An 18,175-nucleotide genomic window follows, 5' to 3' on the forward strand; every position below is an offset into this window, starting at 1 on the left:
TGAGACACCAAGAAGAAAGCTGGGATTGTCTTTACCAATGATTCTTGGGAAGTTTCCCATTAAAATGGTAGCTGTTAAGTTACAAATCTCCTACAGTATCGTGGTATAAAAGTAACCACTGAGTTCAGCTCCCTTCTAGTTAATGCTGAAACAATTACTGTGCATCTGAAGGAAAAATCTTTCCATGAACAGGAAAGATTTCTGTCTGAGTCACGCCAAGAATAAATGATGAGAAATTCGGCCTTTTGAAGCTAGTTGTCATAGAAGAAGTTACACATGCTTTGAGGGGGTGAGGCAGTGTCTGCTTAAATTTTCTTATTTCTGTCATAAATTATTTTCATAAGTGTTGAAAGTTGGGACCTGTAATCTGGCATAACACAAACATCTTCCTGTCCAAACAAGACACCGTTTTAACGATGACCTCATACTGATAACACAGGATATTCTTTAAGTAGCCACAATAGCTGAGAGAGGAAAGTAAATGGTACATTTGAAGGAAATAAAAGATACTTCCTGATAGTAATTCAGCTCGGAAATGAGTTACGGCACACTCACAAGAGAAAATGAACTGTCTGTATTCACACAGTGAGATTTTGTAATTCTATTACACAAATCTCTAGTCTCTGGAAAGTAACACATTTATTAGAGGAGACCAAATAATACCGTATTAGCAACTAACAAGCAAAATTAATTCCATACAACTTCTATTTGATTTGTGGGGCAGATATGGGAGTCCCTTGGAAAAATGGCTTGTGGTTTTTTTTAATGAAGAATGAAGTAAGGATCCAAGTTAATTTTACTAGGCCCTAAAACACTTTGTATTCTGGAATGGAGTTATATGTTTGCTGCAGATTTCAGCAAGTTTGCTTCCAAAATTTTTTTTTTTTCTAATTTTTTTTCTCATTCAGTGGAGAATAGAAATAATTAAGAACTGAGTGAATGAAGGAATTACAAGAAAACATTAACAAAGCATGTGGGTCCCAGCTACGTGTGCACCAGAGGGCTAGAGGCAGGAGTTACTAAGAAAATATCTTGCTGGGTGTGGTGGCGCATGCCTGTAATCCCAGCACTTGGGAGGCTGAGGCAGGAGGGTCCTTGCGAGTTTGAGGCCAGCCTGGGCTACACAGTGAGCTCAAGGCCGGCCTGAACTGCATAGTGAGACCCTGCCTCAAAAATTTAAAAAAAAAAAAAATATTGTAACTCTCAGTTTAATGAACGATAACATTAGAGTCATTTGGTAATAGCAAATGTGATGACAGTGGGGGTCATAATAGAAGCCTAGAGTTCTGCCATGTGCTAAACTAAAGAAAGTGCAACACCCCATTCTGTTAGTGACACACATCTCATGCCTGATATAGCGTTACAAGCAATAACTTTGACATACGAGAGGAAATTTGAGGAGCAGTAGAATTAAGTGCTATGTCATACCCACTAAAGCCCACACGTGAGTCTCTGGCTTGCTTAGCTCTTTAGAAAGTAAGATACGGTGTCAGTAATTCCCCTTAGAATCACCCCCCTCACTTTAACCACACTTGTCATTCTTGCGCTTTTTGTAGCAGTTCGGGAAAGGTCTTCCAAGTGAGTGTCTTTAGTTGCACTGTCATGGCTGCCTTGATGTCCTGAATTGATTAAAAATGTTTACCTTCCACAATCATTTTGAAGCCGGGTGTGGCAGCGCATTCCTGTAATCCCAGCACTTAGGAGGCTGAGGCAGGAGGATCTTCGCGAGTTCGAGGTGAGACTGGGCTACAAAGTGAGCTCAAGGCCAGCCTGAACTGCATAGTGAGACCCTGTCTCCAAAAAAAAAAAAAAACAAAAAAACAAAAAAACACAATCATTTTGACTTTGGTGAAGGTCAGAAGTTCTAAGGGTGCCAAATCTGGTGAATAAGGTAGGTGAGGACACATGGTTACGTTTTTACAAGCCTGTCTTTCCATTGGATGGCAGTTGGCCGCAGCATTCGCCGTATTTTTGATCATGTCTTGTAAAAGCATTCAGGAAAGAGGACTTCCAGAACTGCTTCAGAAAGTGGCAAGAGCCAGGCATAATGGGGCATGCCTCTCATCCCAGCACTCAGAAGGCTGAGGCAGGAGAACCGCCATGAGTTTGAGGTCAGCCTATGCTACACGGTGAATTCAACACCAGGCTGAACCACACAGGGAGACCCTGTCTCAAAAAAAAGGGGGGCCAATGACGGCATAAGCATGTTTGAAGCAAGGGTGAATATTTTGAGGCAGATTAATGGCAATGTGTCTTTTACTGTAATGCATTTTTAAATTGAAACATTCACCATATGGTAGTAACACCTCATAAATAGCACTTACAGCCGCAGAACTGGGTGTGCTCCAGGAGGCAAGGGCGAGGAAAGGTTGGGAAAGCCAGGGGAGGGTGGCTCCTCGGGGCCAAGTAAGGGGAGAGGGTCAAGGAAAAGGAGGAATTTGGCAAAAGCTGCTGAGGTCAAGTCAGGACTGAAACCTTACCAAGGCATTTAGCAATTTAGCGTCCCTCTGGAGACAAGAAAGAGCCGTTTCCACGGAGGGCGGGACGAGGACCGTGTTAGAGTCAGTGCAACGGAAAAGGCAAGGAAATAAACTGGAGGCAGCCGGCAGCCGCTGCTCTTTTGAGTTTTGCTCGAGGGTCGGAGCTCCGGAGTGAGAGGCAGCCGTGGTGGGGGTAAAGAGCACAGGGTCACTGGAGGCCCAGAGGGCAGGGACCTGCTAGGCCGGACCTAGAAGAAGCACCCTGTGGGTGCAGAGTCCTGAGGGAGCCGGGAGCCGGGAGTGACTGCGGGGCCTCAGGGGGGCTTAGCGAGTGTCCGAGTCTAACAGCGAGGTCCAGAGCTGAGTGTGTGGAGGAAGGAGGGAGGGAGAATAACAGCAAAGGAGGGCCAGGCATGGTGGCATTCACGTGTAATCCCAGCACTCAGGAGGCTGAGGCAGGAGGATCCTTGCGAGTTCAAGACCAGCCTGGGCTACAAAGTGAGCTCAAGGCCAGCCTGAACTGCATAGCAAGACCCTGTCTCAAAAAAGACAAAAAACAAAACACAAAACAAAAACCAGCAAAGGAGGAAGTTGGTTTGTGGTCTCTGGTGGCCTGAGGGGAGTGGGAGGGTTGTAGAAGAGCCAGAACCTTGGGGAGATCCAGGTTTCAGGGAGAAGAAAGTGAAAGAAACTTTCAGAGGAGGATGAGGATGTGGGAGGGCACAAGGAAAGGGTTTCAGAAGTCAGAGAGGAGAGGGAGATGGAGGCATAAAAGGGAAGGTCATACCGGAAAGAAAACCCAAAAAAGGGAAGGTCAACAACCACTTGGAATTAAAGAGAATATGGGGTGACGTGGAGAACCAGGTTTCCCTGGTGTTAGCTCACCTAGCTAAGGGCGGGATGCGATTTCGGGACTCAGCGCAGAGCGGGTGGCCGACCGAGTGTTGCGGGCCTGGCCATGCGCACACAGGCCCCTGGAGCTGAGGGAGGGAGGTCTTCCGAGGAGAGCTGGGCCCTGTCTGCCTGGCTCGTGAGGGTGGAGCTGCGGGGGCTGCTTTGACATGAACTGGAGGGTGTGGGGCGGGTGTCGGGCTATTTGGCCAGTTTGAGACCCAAGGGTGGAGGTTGCAGAGGGGACTGCAGAGTCTCTCCCTGCACTCTGCATCTACCTGAGGGACCTATAGCTGGTTGTGGGGAGGTGGGAGGAGCCAGCACTCCTCAGCTCCGGGCAGATGTGTGCGCCCCTGAGACCTCAGCACTGGATGGTCCTTTCCATGGACACCCAGCACCGCAAGCTTAGGGCCGTTAAAGTCTATTTTACAAGGTGTGAGAAAGACTGAGTCAGTATGTTTTATCTCTGAGAAGATCTAAGCATGTTGTTAGGGGTGAGTTCAAAGTTTGCTGAGGAATTTCAGGCTACACTAAAATTTCAGTCTTGGTCGGGCGTGGTGGCGCATGCCTGTAATCCCAGCACTTGGGAGGCTGAGGCAGGAGAATCGTTTTGAGGTCAAGGCCAGCGTGGGCTACAAAGTGACCTCAAGGCCAGCCTGAGCTGCATAGCGGGACCCTGTCTCAAAAAAAAAAAAAAAAAAAAAAATTAAAAATAAAATAAAATTTCAGTCTTATAATTGGGGAGGTTCCAAGGTTTTGTATACTGAAAACCCTGAAGAATGTTCTAGAAGGCATATGGCATGCATAAAACACTTCCCTAAAAAGCAATCACTTCTTCCATTAGTGTCTTTCGCAGTTTGATAAACTTCTTGAAAGTGTGGCGATTCTAACGAACTCCAAGGAGCTTTCTCCTATTACCGCCACAGGGGATCAGAACAGGATGAGAAACACTATTATTCTGATTTGAGTTCATTCTTGAAGAGTTGTGGGCAAATGGAGCACCGTTCCTGCATTTCCTTGTATTTTCCACTTAGTAGCAAATGTAAAAGGTGTTAGTTATGGTCTTAATAAGAGCCATTTTTCCCTTTAAAAAAAAGTTCAAGTTTATTTCATCTAGAATAAAATCCAGAGCTCTTAAATGTAGTTTGATACGCTGTGAGATATACATATATGCATAGGCACTCATGTAACTATCACTCAAATCAAGACAGAAAATTTCCACCAAAATCTGAAAGTTTTCTTAAGCCTTTTCCACTCAATTGGCAATCATTCTTCCAATTTTTATCACTATAGATTTGCTCTGTCTGTTCTTGAGCCTCATACAAATAGATTTATACAGTTAAATACAATTGTAGGGCCAGGTATAGTAAGTAGTGCACACCTGCAATCCCAGCACTTAGGAGGCTGAGGCAGGCGGATTGCTGTGAGTTTGAGGCCAGTGTGGCCTGCATAATGAGTTCAAGGCCAGTCTGGATTACCTAGCAAGTCTGTCTTTTTTTTTGTATTGGGAATCAAACTCAGGACCTTGTGTTTGCCAGGCAGGCACTGTGCCACTGAGCTATATCTCTGGCCCCAAGCCTCTGTTTTTAAAAACTTAAAACAAAACAAAATACTTTGGCCAGGATTATTTTGTTCCTTTTTTTAAACTGATAAGTAATAATCTATCATATGAATATGTCACTCTTCATCTGCTAATGGGCATCCAGGTTGTTTCTAATCTGGGATTATTATAAATATAAACATGAAAAAAATCAGCTTTGAATATTCTTTAATAAGTCTTTTTCATTGTTCTTGGGAAAATACCTAAGAATGGAACTGCTGATCATGGAGTAAGTGTGTATTTCACTTTAAAGAAATACTACTTTAGGGCTGAGTGTGGTGGTGCATGCCTATAATCCCAGCACTCAGAAGGCTGAGGCAGAAGGATCGTTGCAAGTTCAAGACCAGCCTGGGCTACAAAGTGAGCTCAAGGCCAGCCTGAACTGTATAGCGAGACCTTGTGTCAAAAATAAAATAAAAAAATAAATAAAATAAAAAATACTACTTGATAGCCAGTAATGGTGGCACACAACTGTAATCTCAGCACTCTAGGAGGCTGAGGCAGGAGGACTGCAAGGTCTAGCCAGCTCAGGCAATTTAGCTATTTGGAGAGACCCAATCTCAGAATAAGAATTTTTTTAAAAGGTCTGGGGATGTAGTTCAGTGGGAAGACCTGGGGTCCAATTCCCAGTGCCACCAAAACAAACAAACACCAAGTAGACCCAAGCAAAAGAACTACCTGTCTTCCAAAGTGGCTATTCCATGTTTCATTCATAACAGCAATAAGTTGGAGTTCCAGTTCTTCTACCTCTTCACATCCTCTCCACCACTTAGTGTTACCTCCTCAGTTTGAGCTTTTCTAGGAAGCTGTACGCTGGTATTTCATCATGACTGTGATTTTCTGTTTTTACATTGCTGGGGATCAAATCCAGGACATGCACATACTAAGCAAGGAGAACGCTGAGCTAAAAGCTCACCCTACTTGCAGTTTTTTCTTTCTTTTCTTCCTTCCTTTCTTTCTTGGTTGCTTTCTCTGAGACAAGTTCTCACTATGTAGCCCAGACTGGCTTTCAATTCACCATGTAGCCCAGGCTGGCCTTGAAATTGCCAATGATCAATCTGCCTCAGCCTCCCAACTGCTGGGATCACAAGGGTGTGCCACCATGCCCGGCCCTAATTTGATTTTTTTTTTCCTTTTTTTTTTCTTTTGAGAAAGGGTCTTGTTATGCAGTTCAGGCTGGCACTGAGCTCACTTGGTAGTCCAGGCTGGCCTGAACCTCATGATGATCCTCCTGCCTCAGCTTCCTGAGTGCTGGGATTACAGGCGTGTACCACCGGGTCTGGCCCTAATTTGATTTTCTGATGAGGAAATTTAGGTACCTTTCAGGTGTTACCTGCCTATTTGCATGTCTTCTGTAAGGTATTTCTTCATCCCCACTTCCCTCCCTAGTACTCAGCTCTTTAAGCTTATTGAGGTCAGGACCCATCAGGCAGTAAGTACACTGTTGTCTAAGAGAAGATAGATGTAGGGGCTGGGAGTTTAGCTCAGCGGCACAGTGCCTACCTGGCAAACACAAAGTCGTGAGTTCGATCCTGGTACTGGGAAAAAACAGAAACAAAAACAAAAAAAGAGAGAAGCTAGATGTTGTACACACACTCTGGCATGAATGGTAGAAGACATCTGGGCAAGAGAACTGAATGTGGATCTTTCCAAACAGTTGAATTGCTCAGGACAATTATAGAAGCAATGATTTTATTGGAAAAGGCTCCATGTGCTATTTTAAAGTTTCAAACTATCAGAAACAGTTATTCTAGAACATTTCCATTTAATTAGAATTTGGGGCAATATCTAAAATGATGAATAGCCCATTAAAATCATGCTTTTTCTCTATGGAACTGTATGTTTTTTGTTTTTGTTTTTGTTTTTTTTTTTTGTCTTTTTGAGACAGGGTCTTGCTGTGCAGTTCAGGCTGGCCTGGAGCTCACTTTGTAGCCAAGGCTGGTCTCAAACTCACAACAATCCTCCTGCTTCAGCCTCCGGAGTGCTGGGATTACAGGCGTGCACCACCACACCCCGCTTGGAATTGTATGTTGAGACAGAACTTATCCAAGTCAAATACTATCCAAATTTGCGTCACAATGGAGGGGTGCACATTTTTAAAAGTTCTTTAAAAAATAAAAAGTTCTTTATAAGCCAGCATGCTTTCCTTTGCATCTAGAAGTGGTCATGTGACATCATTCTGGCCCATGAGGCAGAGTAAAGATTCGGAGGAGACGGCTGGCCGGAGTCAAAGTGAAAGGAGTGGTTAAAAAAAATCTTCTTGCCTTTCACTTTACCCCAAGGATATGAATAGGATGCCTGGTTGAAAAGACAGGGGTCATGTGGGGACCATGAGGGAGCCGGGACAGGAACGCGCCCTCGTGCTGATGATGTCAGGAGCAGGAGGCAGGGAGCCTGGTTCCAGATGGCACCGCTGACCGGATGGGCCAGCCCGGCACTCTTCCTGTCCCTGGTGTGAGACAACAAAGCCCCTGTCTGTTTAAGTCAGCGCGGTCAGGTTTTCTGATACGGGCTACTGAGTGTCCTGTCAGCGTATTCAGTTGCATTTTAAAAGAGGAGACCGTATCCAACATGAAAGTAACCATTTATCCTCTGCACCACCCTCTCTCGATGGAGCCTGGTTTAACCCAGGACATACTGCTTTCTCAGGAAACCGGAAGCACTGAGATACCGCTGTACTCCATAAGCAGAAGGGGTTAACATTTCCATCGCATTCTCTAGTTTAGGAACCAGATTTGAAAACATCGATATGGCTGCGAGTATAGCTTAGTGACTGAGCGCTTGCCGAGCTAGCACGGCCTTGGCTTCACCCCTAGCGCTGGGGGTGGGGGTGGTGCATGCAGTGAGGGGTGCGGTAAATGCTAGGAATATCCTGCTCCGACATTGTTTTAGCATCTATGAAAAACGTACCATTTTAATATACCAATGATATCTTCATATTCTTATTATTTTAAAGTAAATACAGACTGCCTTTTCAGTGAGTGAATATTTGCTTTAGATCAGCTCTGACAGCCGTCTAGTAGAAGAGAGTGAGACGGCGCTGTGGTTTGAATGTTGAATGTCACCCAAAGGCGCATGTGCTGTGGGCTTGTTGCCCAGGGTGATGCCCCCGGCGGGTGGTGGGGTTTTAGGACTCGGGGCCTTCTGGGAGGTCTTGAGGCCCCTGGGGTGACCTCTTGGAGGGGAATGGGGGGCCCTAGCCCGGTCAGGTCTCCTTACATCTTGGTTTGCTCTGCCATGTGCTTCCTGCCCTTGTCACCTGGTGTCCTTGCCAGAAGCCCGGAGTCACGGTGCTGCAAGATCTTGGGTTGGATCCTCCAGAACTGCGCCTTTGCGGAGTATAAGTTAAATATCTCATGTATTTTTTTCAATAAAAATGCAAAGCTAATACAAATTGTATAGAACATAATGAAATGGTTTGGCCAGTAGTTGAAAACAGAGTATGTATAGCTCTCAAACACATATATACATAGCTGGGCATGGTGGTGCACGCCTGTAATCCCAGCACTCGGGAGGCTGAGGCAGGGGGATCACTGAAGTTCAAGACCAGCCTGGGCTACAAAGTGAGCTCAAGGCCAACCTGAACTGCATGGCAAGACCCTGTTTCAAAAAGACCAAAAAAATCTTGTAAATGAATGATCTGTAATTATACTATCCAGCAGAATTTAACTTCAACAATGGAATTCTATATATCTAAGATAGAGGCCATTACCCAAATGTAACTTTTTTTTGAGACAAGGTCTCGCTGTGTAGTTAAGACTGGCCTGGAACTCACAGCAATCCTCCTGCCTCAGCCTCCTGAGTGCTGGGATTCCAAATGTAACTAGTGACCATTTGAACCATGGCCTGAATAACCCAGAGACCAAATTTTTAATTTGAACTCATTTAATAGCCACAGGTGGCTAGTGAGTACATTATTGAACAGCAGAGATCTTTTCCCTTTAAGCTAGAAGTGATTATCTTATTTTCCTCATTTGAATAGGGTCTTCCTGTCAGTGGGCAGACTCCTCTGCCATGACATCCTACATGAAGGGCTACAACCGCACAAATGTGAGGTTGTGAAGATATGCAGAGATGGAACTAAACAGGCAGGCAAGGAAGTGGAAGCAATGTGAACAAATTATTTCAATTTCAACAAGCCACTCTGCCAAGAAATGCTATGGAGCACATAGCACACGTCGTACGACACACAAACAGGTTTTCGTGGTGCACACAAGACATGGTTCTTGTCGCCACCCACTGTACGCACTGCAAGCAAATGCGGTCTCCCCTCTGCTTCCCAAAACATGGCGTCTCCTCAAGGTCCGGTACCTTACACTGCATGCTTCTGTAGCCACGTTAGCATCTCTAAGCAACCCTGTGGCTTCTGAAGACACAGAACTTATTTTTGTTAAAATTCTTTCTATTGCTGTGGCAAAGTCTATATATGAGCATGCAATATGTGATACATTTTTATCACAGACCCTGAAAATATATTATTTCTGTAAGAGCAGAAAAGCAAAACTAGAGGTTTTTACAACAGAGGTTAGATTACAATGAAGGTTTAAGAATCATCCCTAGCTGGGGATGTAGCTCAGTGGCACAAATGCCTGCCTGGTAAGCGCAAGGTCCTGAGTTCAATTCCTGGTACCAAAAAAAAAAAAAAAAAGAATCATCTCTAGGCCAGGTGTGGTAGTGCACACCTGTAATCCCAGCACTCGGGAGGCTGAGGCAGGAGGATCGTTGTGAGTTTGTGGACAGCTTGGGCTACATTAGTGAGTTCAAGCCATCCTGAACTGCATAGTAAGATCCAGTCTCAGAAAAAAAAAAAAAAAAAAAAAATCTCGAAAGAGTTTAAGTCCCACTAAATTTATGTAGTTGGTAGGCATCTCTTTAGAGGACAGGATAAGATGTAAATGGCAAAGAATATTTCATTTGTGCTGAAATAGTCAACAGTTTTTAAACAAGTTGTTTTTTTTTTTTTTTGGTACTGGGAATCAAACTCAGGACCTTCTATTTGCCAGGCAGGAGCTGTGCCATTGAGCTATATCCTTGGCCCTTAAACGCGATCTTTACCTAGGCAGTTTTTTTCCCCCTTGGGAATCATTGTGAGAATCTAATGCTGCTGACGGGAATGTACTGGGTGTTGTTTTTGTTTGTTTTGTTTTTGTCTTTTTGAGACAGGTTCCCGCTATGCAGTTCAGGCTGGCCTTGAGCTCACTTTGTAGCCCAGGCTGGTCTCAAACTTGCAACGATCCTCCTGCCTCAGCCTTCTGAGTGGGTGGTTATTTTTAAGTCTGTATTACTAACATGTACCAATAAAAAATGATTAAACTGGGGCTGGAGATTTAGCTCAGTGGTACAGCGCCTGCCTGGCAAGTGCAAGGTCGTGAGTTTGATTCCTGGTATCGGAAAACAACAACAACAACAACAACAACAAAGATTAAACTATGCTCCTAAAAGCTGAAAAGTTAGCAATTTTTTGCAGGTTGCAGACGCACACAACCTAATTCTTACAAGAAGTATCACTGCAAAGCTTATGCATTTCTTCTTTTTTTCAACATTCTACCTTTTTAAAGGCCATTATATAGTATAGACAAAAAGATCAGCAGGGGCAGTAATGATCTATAATAATGGCTAATATTTATTGAATGTTTATACATTATAGGCGTTGTTCTTTTTTTTTTTTTCCCCCTCCTGGTACTGGGAATTGAACTCAGAACCTTGAGCTTGCCAGGCAGGGAGGGTGCTGTGCTGCTTGAGCTAAATCCCCAGCCCCTTATTATATGCATTGTTTGACAGTTAAAATGTATTAATTTGGACACTGAGGCAGTAGGATCATAAGATTAAATCCAGCCTGGGCAATTTAGACCCTGTCTCAAGATAAAAAAGGGTGGCCAGGCATGATGGTGCATGCCTATAATCCCAGCACTCGAGAGGCTGAGGCAGGAGGATCACTGCAAGTTTGAGGCCAGCTTGGGCTCAATAGTGAGTTCAAGGACAGCCTGACTTACAGAGAGATCCTGTCTTTAAATAAATAAATAAAATTTTAAAAGGAGGGAGGATGTAGCCCAGGGCAAAGACTCTGGGTTCAACCCCCTATTTAAAAAAAAAAAAATTACAGCTGGACATAGCTCAGGGGTACAGTGCTTGCCCAGCCTCTGCTTGGCTCCAGGGTTGATGCTGTGTCACGCACTCAAACAAAAGTATCCAGCTGATCTTCGTCGGAGCTCTGTGAGGCGGACGGCACTAGCTCGGTGCACACAGGTTAAGGCTTCTCTGCTAGGTCACACACAAAGGATGGAACAGGACTCCAAGTGGGGCTGCAGTCCTTCTGCCCAGCACCCACCCAGGACATTGCTTGCCTACAGCCAAGTGAGGACAGTAGGTTCTGTGCTAACCGCGAATGCAGGTTTATCAAACAGAGACAAAGGCAAGCAAGCAGCAGACTGGTGGTAAAGCTTACATCTGCTCTGAAGGGCTGTGAAAATGAAAATGGGGCCTGGGGTGGTGGTGCACACCTGTGATCCCAGCACTTGGGAGGCTGAGGCAGGAGGATCACCTTGAGTTTGAGACCAGCCTGGGCTCCATAGTAAATTCAAGGCCAGTCTGAACTTCACAGTGAGATCCTGCCTCAAAAAAAAAACCAAAGAAACAAAACAAAATGAAATCTGAGGGTTATGCAGAAAGGTCAGTTTTCTAAACGGATACCCCAAAATCAAGGAGTCAAAAAAATGTACCCTTACATTCATATCTGTAAGAGTCCAGTGAAATACATCTACAAAGATGGAAAACAAAAAATTAAAATGAGAGCTCATTTAGAAAATCTTAATGTAAAATCTGGAAATCGTGTTGATTAGAACAATACAACAGGCAAGGTGTTAAGGCTTCCAGCAACTGAAATAAATTCACAGCCATGAACTGTCTTGAATTCCCAATCTCCTGCCCTCGCTTCCAGAGTGCTGGCATTACCGGCACACACATACCACCAGGCCTTGCTTATAAATCTTTCACTGAGAATGGTTAGGCGTGTTCTCACTGTAACTGGAAACACTTTGTTCTGAAAGGAACTCCCTGAAGTGACTAAAATGGAAAAAATAACAGTAGCACTTACCACGTGCTAGATACAATTCTCAGAGTATATTCCCTTATTCCTCAGTCCTCAAAATCATCCCATGAGGAAGGAATTGTTTACACTGCACAGGAGCCTGAGGTATGGAGCAGGGACGCAACCCACCAAATACACAGCAGGGTACTGAGTTTCAGCTCTCAATCAGTAAGCATCAAATCGCAAAGAAAATCCTTTCCTGGCAGTCATATTGTTGGGCAAAAGCTAACCATGGCACAAACAGAATACAAGCATGGTAAAAGGGGAACTTGTGTGCAGACAGCTTTGTGTATTTTGCTATGTTGTTTAAATAAGATACGTTAAAATTTAAGATGTTATACTTTAATTCCAGTTTTCCTCATATCCAAATCTCTAGTATGTTTTAATATCAAATAGTCACTAAATTTTAAAAGAACATTTTTTTCTGACTGTAAAGCTTTCTACACTAGCTTCAATGAAATAACAATTTTGAGCTTATGCTAGGCCTAAGAGCCTTTGCCAAGTGAATCTTACAGCCTCATTGTGTAACAGGTTCTATCTCCAATTCAAGAGTTGGTCACCCTCTAGAATACACACAGACCGGCAAGGGTTGGCTCTACACTTTTTTTAGGATACCAGTCACTCAAAGTTGAATGCCCAGGGAGAGAAGCCATGCTTAATGTGTGAGGGCCTGGGTTCAACCCCCAGCACTAGAAAACCAAACAAGAGATAAAAAAAGGATGCTCTAATACCTTGCAAATAGAGGTAATTTCATGCTTGTTGCGGTATGCCTAGCAGTTATCTCAGTTTCTCAGGAGACTGAGGCAGGACTGCAAATTCAAAGCCAGCTTGAGCATCCTAAACCCTGTCTCAAAACAAAAACCAAACAGCACTAGGCATGTAGCTCAGGGCTAATCCCCACAAGTTATTTCATGCATGTGCCATTTTGGGGTGCTTCTCGGAGACAGTAGCAGCAAAATGTTTGCAGTAAATATCTGAGCATTTAAAACCACCCCACCCCACCCACCAAGCCAGAGTGCCCTTGCAGATGTTTTGGAAATGTGAGGGCTTTATGTGAGGTACAAATACGAGTGGTACTATTAGCACTTAGTGGGTGGAAGCCAGGAAATGTGTCTTGTGATGCAGGGGTCTGACATAATGAAACACAGACCATCTTCTTTAGAACCTAATTCTTTCCTATATATGTACTTTAAAGTTTTAAAACTAACTGAAATTTATAAATATGCAATTAGATAACCTTCATGGTTTTTTTTTTGGTACCAGGAATCGAACTCAGGACCTTGCACTTGCCAGGCAGACGCTTATGCCACTGAGCTATATCCCCACCCTGATAACCTTCAAAGTCATTTAATAGAAAAAAAAAACCAAAACATTGTTAAATGTTTTTTTTTTGTTGTTGTTGTTCTTCTGAGACAGGGTCTCACTGTGCAGTTCAGGATGGCCTTGAGCTCCCTTTGTAGCCCAGGCTGGTCTCGAACTTGCAACAATCCTCCTGCCTCAGCCTCCTGAGTGCTGGGATTACAGGCGTGTGCCACCACGCCTGGCGCTGTTCAATGTTTAATATTTGCTAGAACCCACAAATAAATGCCACAGCACGTCCTTCCAGATGTAAGAGTCTGTCCCAGACTTTCAGATGGCCATGCAGATGAGCTGGGAGCATCTCAGGGTGGGCTCAGCACTGCTCATGCTACTGATGCAGAATATAAACAGGGCTTTGTTAGGTAGCGGGCCTGGTTCTGCCCTGCAGAAAATCAACTTACTGCAACCTTCCTCCCTGTCTCATTTACACCCTGTCACACCCAGCCAAGTAACCCAGCGCTCAGACTGCTTCCCACTTCACTGCAAAGCCAAGTATCTAGCTCATTTTGTCAAACAGAAAGCTATTAAAAGTTTATTGCACAATAATAAACACATTCAAACAATCGGACATATTTGTGTATTTCAACTTTTTTAGTAGGTAGAAAATTTTGAAAAACAAATTTTCCTGATACTGAATGACGCCCATATGAAAAAAATGCAGAACATAATTTTTATTCAAATTACTACTTTTTTTTGAGACAGGGTCTCACTATGCAGTTCAGATTGGCCTTGAGCTCACTTTGTAGTCCAGGCTGGTCTCGAATTTGTAAAGATCCTCCTGCCTCTGCCTCTCAAGTGCTGGGATTACAGATGTGCACCACCACGCCAGGCTATATTCAAATTATTACATTTTTAAATGCATTGACAACTCTGATTTTACAAGATTCAGAATGGCAAACTTTGAATCTGCAGATGTGAAGATTTTAGTTTCTGCCTTTTAAATGTCTATCAGTAGCCTCTATTACAAAAGAATTTAAAATGATCTCATGGTCCATAATTTATAAGGAAATGACCTCCTCTGAATATGAACACATTTGACAGAATTATTTTCTTTCACTTTGCATATTCCCAGATAATAAACCGTGTTTTACTGCCAAATAAAGGAGTATAAAACTTCCCTTTTCAAATTACCTGGAAGTATTTACTTGATAAATTATTAAGTTTCAAGTGGTACATATAAATATAATTGAAAGAGTAAGCCATTTATGAAAGCACTGCATGATAAAATGTTTGATCCAATATTACATGTAAACATTTCCCCCTTAATATTATGCCTAAAATATGCAATATGATCTTTCCAGAACTAGAAAATACCTGTCCTTTAATACTCAAGATTTAACAGTGAGATGAATTTACTTTAAGCCTCCTTTTTTTTTTTGGTACTGGGAATCGAACTCAGGTCCTTGTGCTTGCCAGGCAGGTACTTATGCCGCTGAGCTACATCCCCCGCAAGTCTACATTTTCTTGATGAGACAAAGAGAAGAGAGTACCTCTAAAAACAATCAAAATCCCGTATGCCTGATAGTTAAATTTTATTTACCCTGTTCATTGGTCCAAAGTTAAAATTCTCATATATCAAATAAAGATATCAAGGAATCTCCCCTCTTCCCACCAAAAATAAATATTAACAACAGACTGAGGATAAGAATTGAATTTTAAACTGCACTTTATTTATTACTATAACACGGTCTCTTTTTATCTCATGAACCGTAAGCATGCAAAACGTTCTCCTGTGAATGGAACTTGTTCTACAGCCCTTTGTATCGTGACAGGTAGATTATACGGGTCATTTGATTTGGACTTTTCTCCTTTTTACAGCACTTCTAAGCAGTGTATGTGACACACACCACAGAGGTAGGAAAGACTATCTTTAATAAATTATCTTCTTAATCGTCGAGAATTCCTGAAAATTAGGCCGACAAAATGCTAAATCATGCCTCGGACTGTCCCAACGGACCAAGACCCACCGCCTTCTTGCCGCAGGGCCTGCGCCTTCGTTGGCCACGTGACAGCAACGTCCACCAGGGCTGTGAACAGCACTAAGCAAGCTCCCGCCACTCATTTGCCAATCCTCTGGACCACCCAGTCCTGCTGGCAGAGAGGGCAGCGGTTGTTCTGCTTCACCCACAGGGACATGCAGCAGTTGTGGAAGGAGTGATTGCATTCTCCCCAGACCACTGGAAGAAAAGTTGACATGAGATTTCAATTGAAATCACCAAGCTCAAACTTAAAACTTATTTTATACTACGAATAAGAGTGACAGGTCATCAAGTTGAACAAGGATGAATCTTTTGTCAAAATATTTTTTCTATCTACAAAAATATATAAACTTACATGTGAAAGTTATACTTCAGAGATAAGTCACTTTTGGAGGACTTTCCATCTGTTTGGGCATCTGTGGGTGATCCAGTGACCCCTAGTTCCTAAATAACTCCACATGCTGTCTTCTTGAAGTTAGGAGATTAAAGCACTTCAATCTTCTCAGATCCCAGACCTTCTCAGCCACGCACACTGGCCTAAGTGATCTTTTGATCTTCCCTTTATGGAAAAATGTCCTCTTCTTTTTTATTTACCAGGACATAATGAGTTTTAAATGTTTTCAATTCATACTTGGTGATTATAAAGGGACAACATGCTTCTAAACATCAGTTGTACATCTAGTTAGCCATTTCCTAGAAGTGATGAATTCTGTTAAATCATCCACAAGCAGTACAATTCCTCAAGTGACAAACAATGAAATTTTTGGCTGGGGAGAGATGTGTCCTTCTGTGATCAAAGAAAGTGACCCTGTCTTCATAATTCCCAATTAATATTCTTTTTTTTTTTTTTGAGACAGGGTCTCACTTTGTACTTCAGGCTAGCCTTGAACTCACATCGATCCTCTGCCTCAGCCTGGAGTGCTAGGATTATAGGCATGTGCCACCACACCTGGCTCCAATGAATACTTTTAAAGGGAGAAACATGAAAGAAAAACTTTAAAGCAAAGAAAATCATCCACAATATGGAATAATACAGTTTCAAACTGGACTTCATTTGTCCCTTGCCTGACCCACTGAGTGATATGACAAGAGAGTAAGACTAACTGAAAAAAAAAAAAAAGGGAACATACTACTCACAAAAAATCTACAGGCACTGTAAAAAGCAATCTAAAAATGATCACCCTCAAGAACAGGACACAAAAACCTTTGAACTATTTAAAGTAACTAGCCTAAGACACAGGATTATAAAGTATTTAAAATATTTCAACACACAAACTACATTCTTTTAAAAAATGCCTGAGACTTAGAATTTTTCTTCAGTGACTGTATCATAGGAGTACTGAAAAACACAGTGCTTTATTAAAAATTTAAGCAATATTTTGACAAATCACTTATTTTACAATTTTCGTTTTTTTTTATAGTTTTCTTAATAGATGGTAATTATTTCTTTTTGATTGCTAAAATCTTTACTGTGGCCATATCTGGGATAGTTAACCAATTCTTATAGCAATGAAAGGGCTTGCAGATTCCTTCCACTGAGGCCTTTTGAGAACCAACACATTTTATATTAATAATGGATCACTGCTTTACAGTTTATTTTTGTGTATTGATAAAGTCAATCTTAACTGCAAATTCAAACATTCCCACTGAGAGAAAAAACTTTCAGTTGAAAAAGCCAGAGAAAGAAATTACAACATACCAACACAATCCTCTTGTTTGTTTTCAGCTTGACATCTAAGACAGGCATCTGAAAGTAAACAAATAACAATTCTCATTCTGATGCTCGATGCAATTTAAAAACCCAAACACTTCAAAGTCAAATAAAAACCCTGAGGGTTAGAGACAAAGATAAAAGAATCATACCGGTTCCTATGGTTTGCGTTTAGATGTCCCCCTAAAGCCACATGAAGTCATAGGTGGGGCTTTTTCAGAGGTGGTTGGATCTTCATGGTGCAGTGCTAGTATAAGGGGCACTAGGATTAAGGGTGTGAGTGCTACCCACCCTAGTGGCCTGGATAAACTGGAAGAACTACAAAGAGCCATGGTTGGCCCTTGCTTTTTGCTATCTTTGGCCTGCCAAGAACTGTTTCTCCTCTGTAATGCCTATCAGTCACACCACCCTGCCTTGGAGCCAGGCGATAATGGACTGAAACTTCTACAAACTGTGAGTCAAATAAATCTTTCCTTCTTTAACTTTTGCTGCAGGGTATTTTGTCCAGCAATGAGAAAAGGAACTAAGACACTATTAATTTCTCATCTGAAAATAACTAAAGGGGAATAAATAAAGTACAAGGCATTTTTATTAATTTACTTCTGGCCAGCAACAATTTCACAAGGGGTAATGACTATTTTTACACGCTCTATCGAAACGTTGCCTAGAATGGCACCACTAGAAAAGAACCACTAGAGAGGAAATGCGGCATGTTCCACCATCTTATGAGTTACTAGACGTGCACTAGGCACCCTCACTCATATGCATCAATTTTAGAGGTAGTTTATTTTCAAGACACCACCGTAAATAATCCATGCCTCGATGTTGGTATTTGCTTACATATAAAGAATATACTCAAGGATACTCAAAAAACAATGGAAAGGAGTTTTCACCATATAGCTTCTTAAATTTTTAACTATGAGACTGTATAATCTTTATAAAAAATTAAATTAAAAATTATCTTTCATAAGCAAATTTTCTTGCGTCATGCATACTTATTGGCAAAGAAATTTTCCTTGAGCCATTCATAAAAGTGACTTCTTACTTTGTTCCCTAAGATACTTGTGA

At 42.4% G+C, this 18,175-nt stretch overlaps 1 protein-coding gene across 1 annotated transcript; it reads right to left on the reverse strand.

The window, feature by feature from the left end:
- Positions 1–15,065: 15,065 nt before the first annotated feature.
- Rnf7 (ring finger protein 7) lies at positions 15,066–17,143 on the reverse strand (the record flags this gene model as incomplete). Its single annotated transcript, XM_005407754.2, is given in 2 exon segments — positions 15,066–15,594; positions 17,096–17,143. Coding segments are annotated over 2 exon segments (167 nt in total), but the record flags the coding sequence as incomplete, so codon positions are not given.
- Positions 17,144–18,175: the final 1,032 nt, after the last annotated feature.

This window comes from Chinchilla lanigera, unplaced genomic scaffold, assembly GCF_000276665.1.
Source record: "Chinchilla lanigera isolate Chin_1 unplaced genomic scaffold, ChiLan1.0 scaffold00107, whole genome shotgun sequence".
NCBI lineage: Eukaryota > Metazoa > Chordata > Mammalia > Rodentia > Chinchillidae > Chinchilla > Chinchilla lanigera.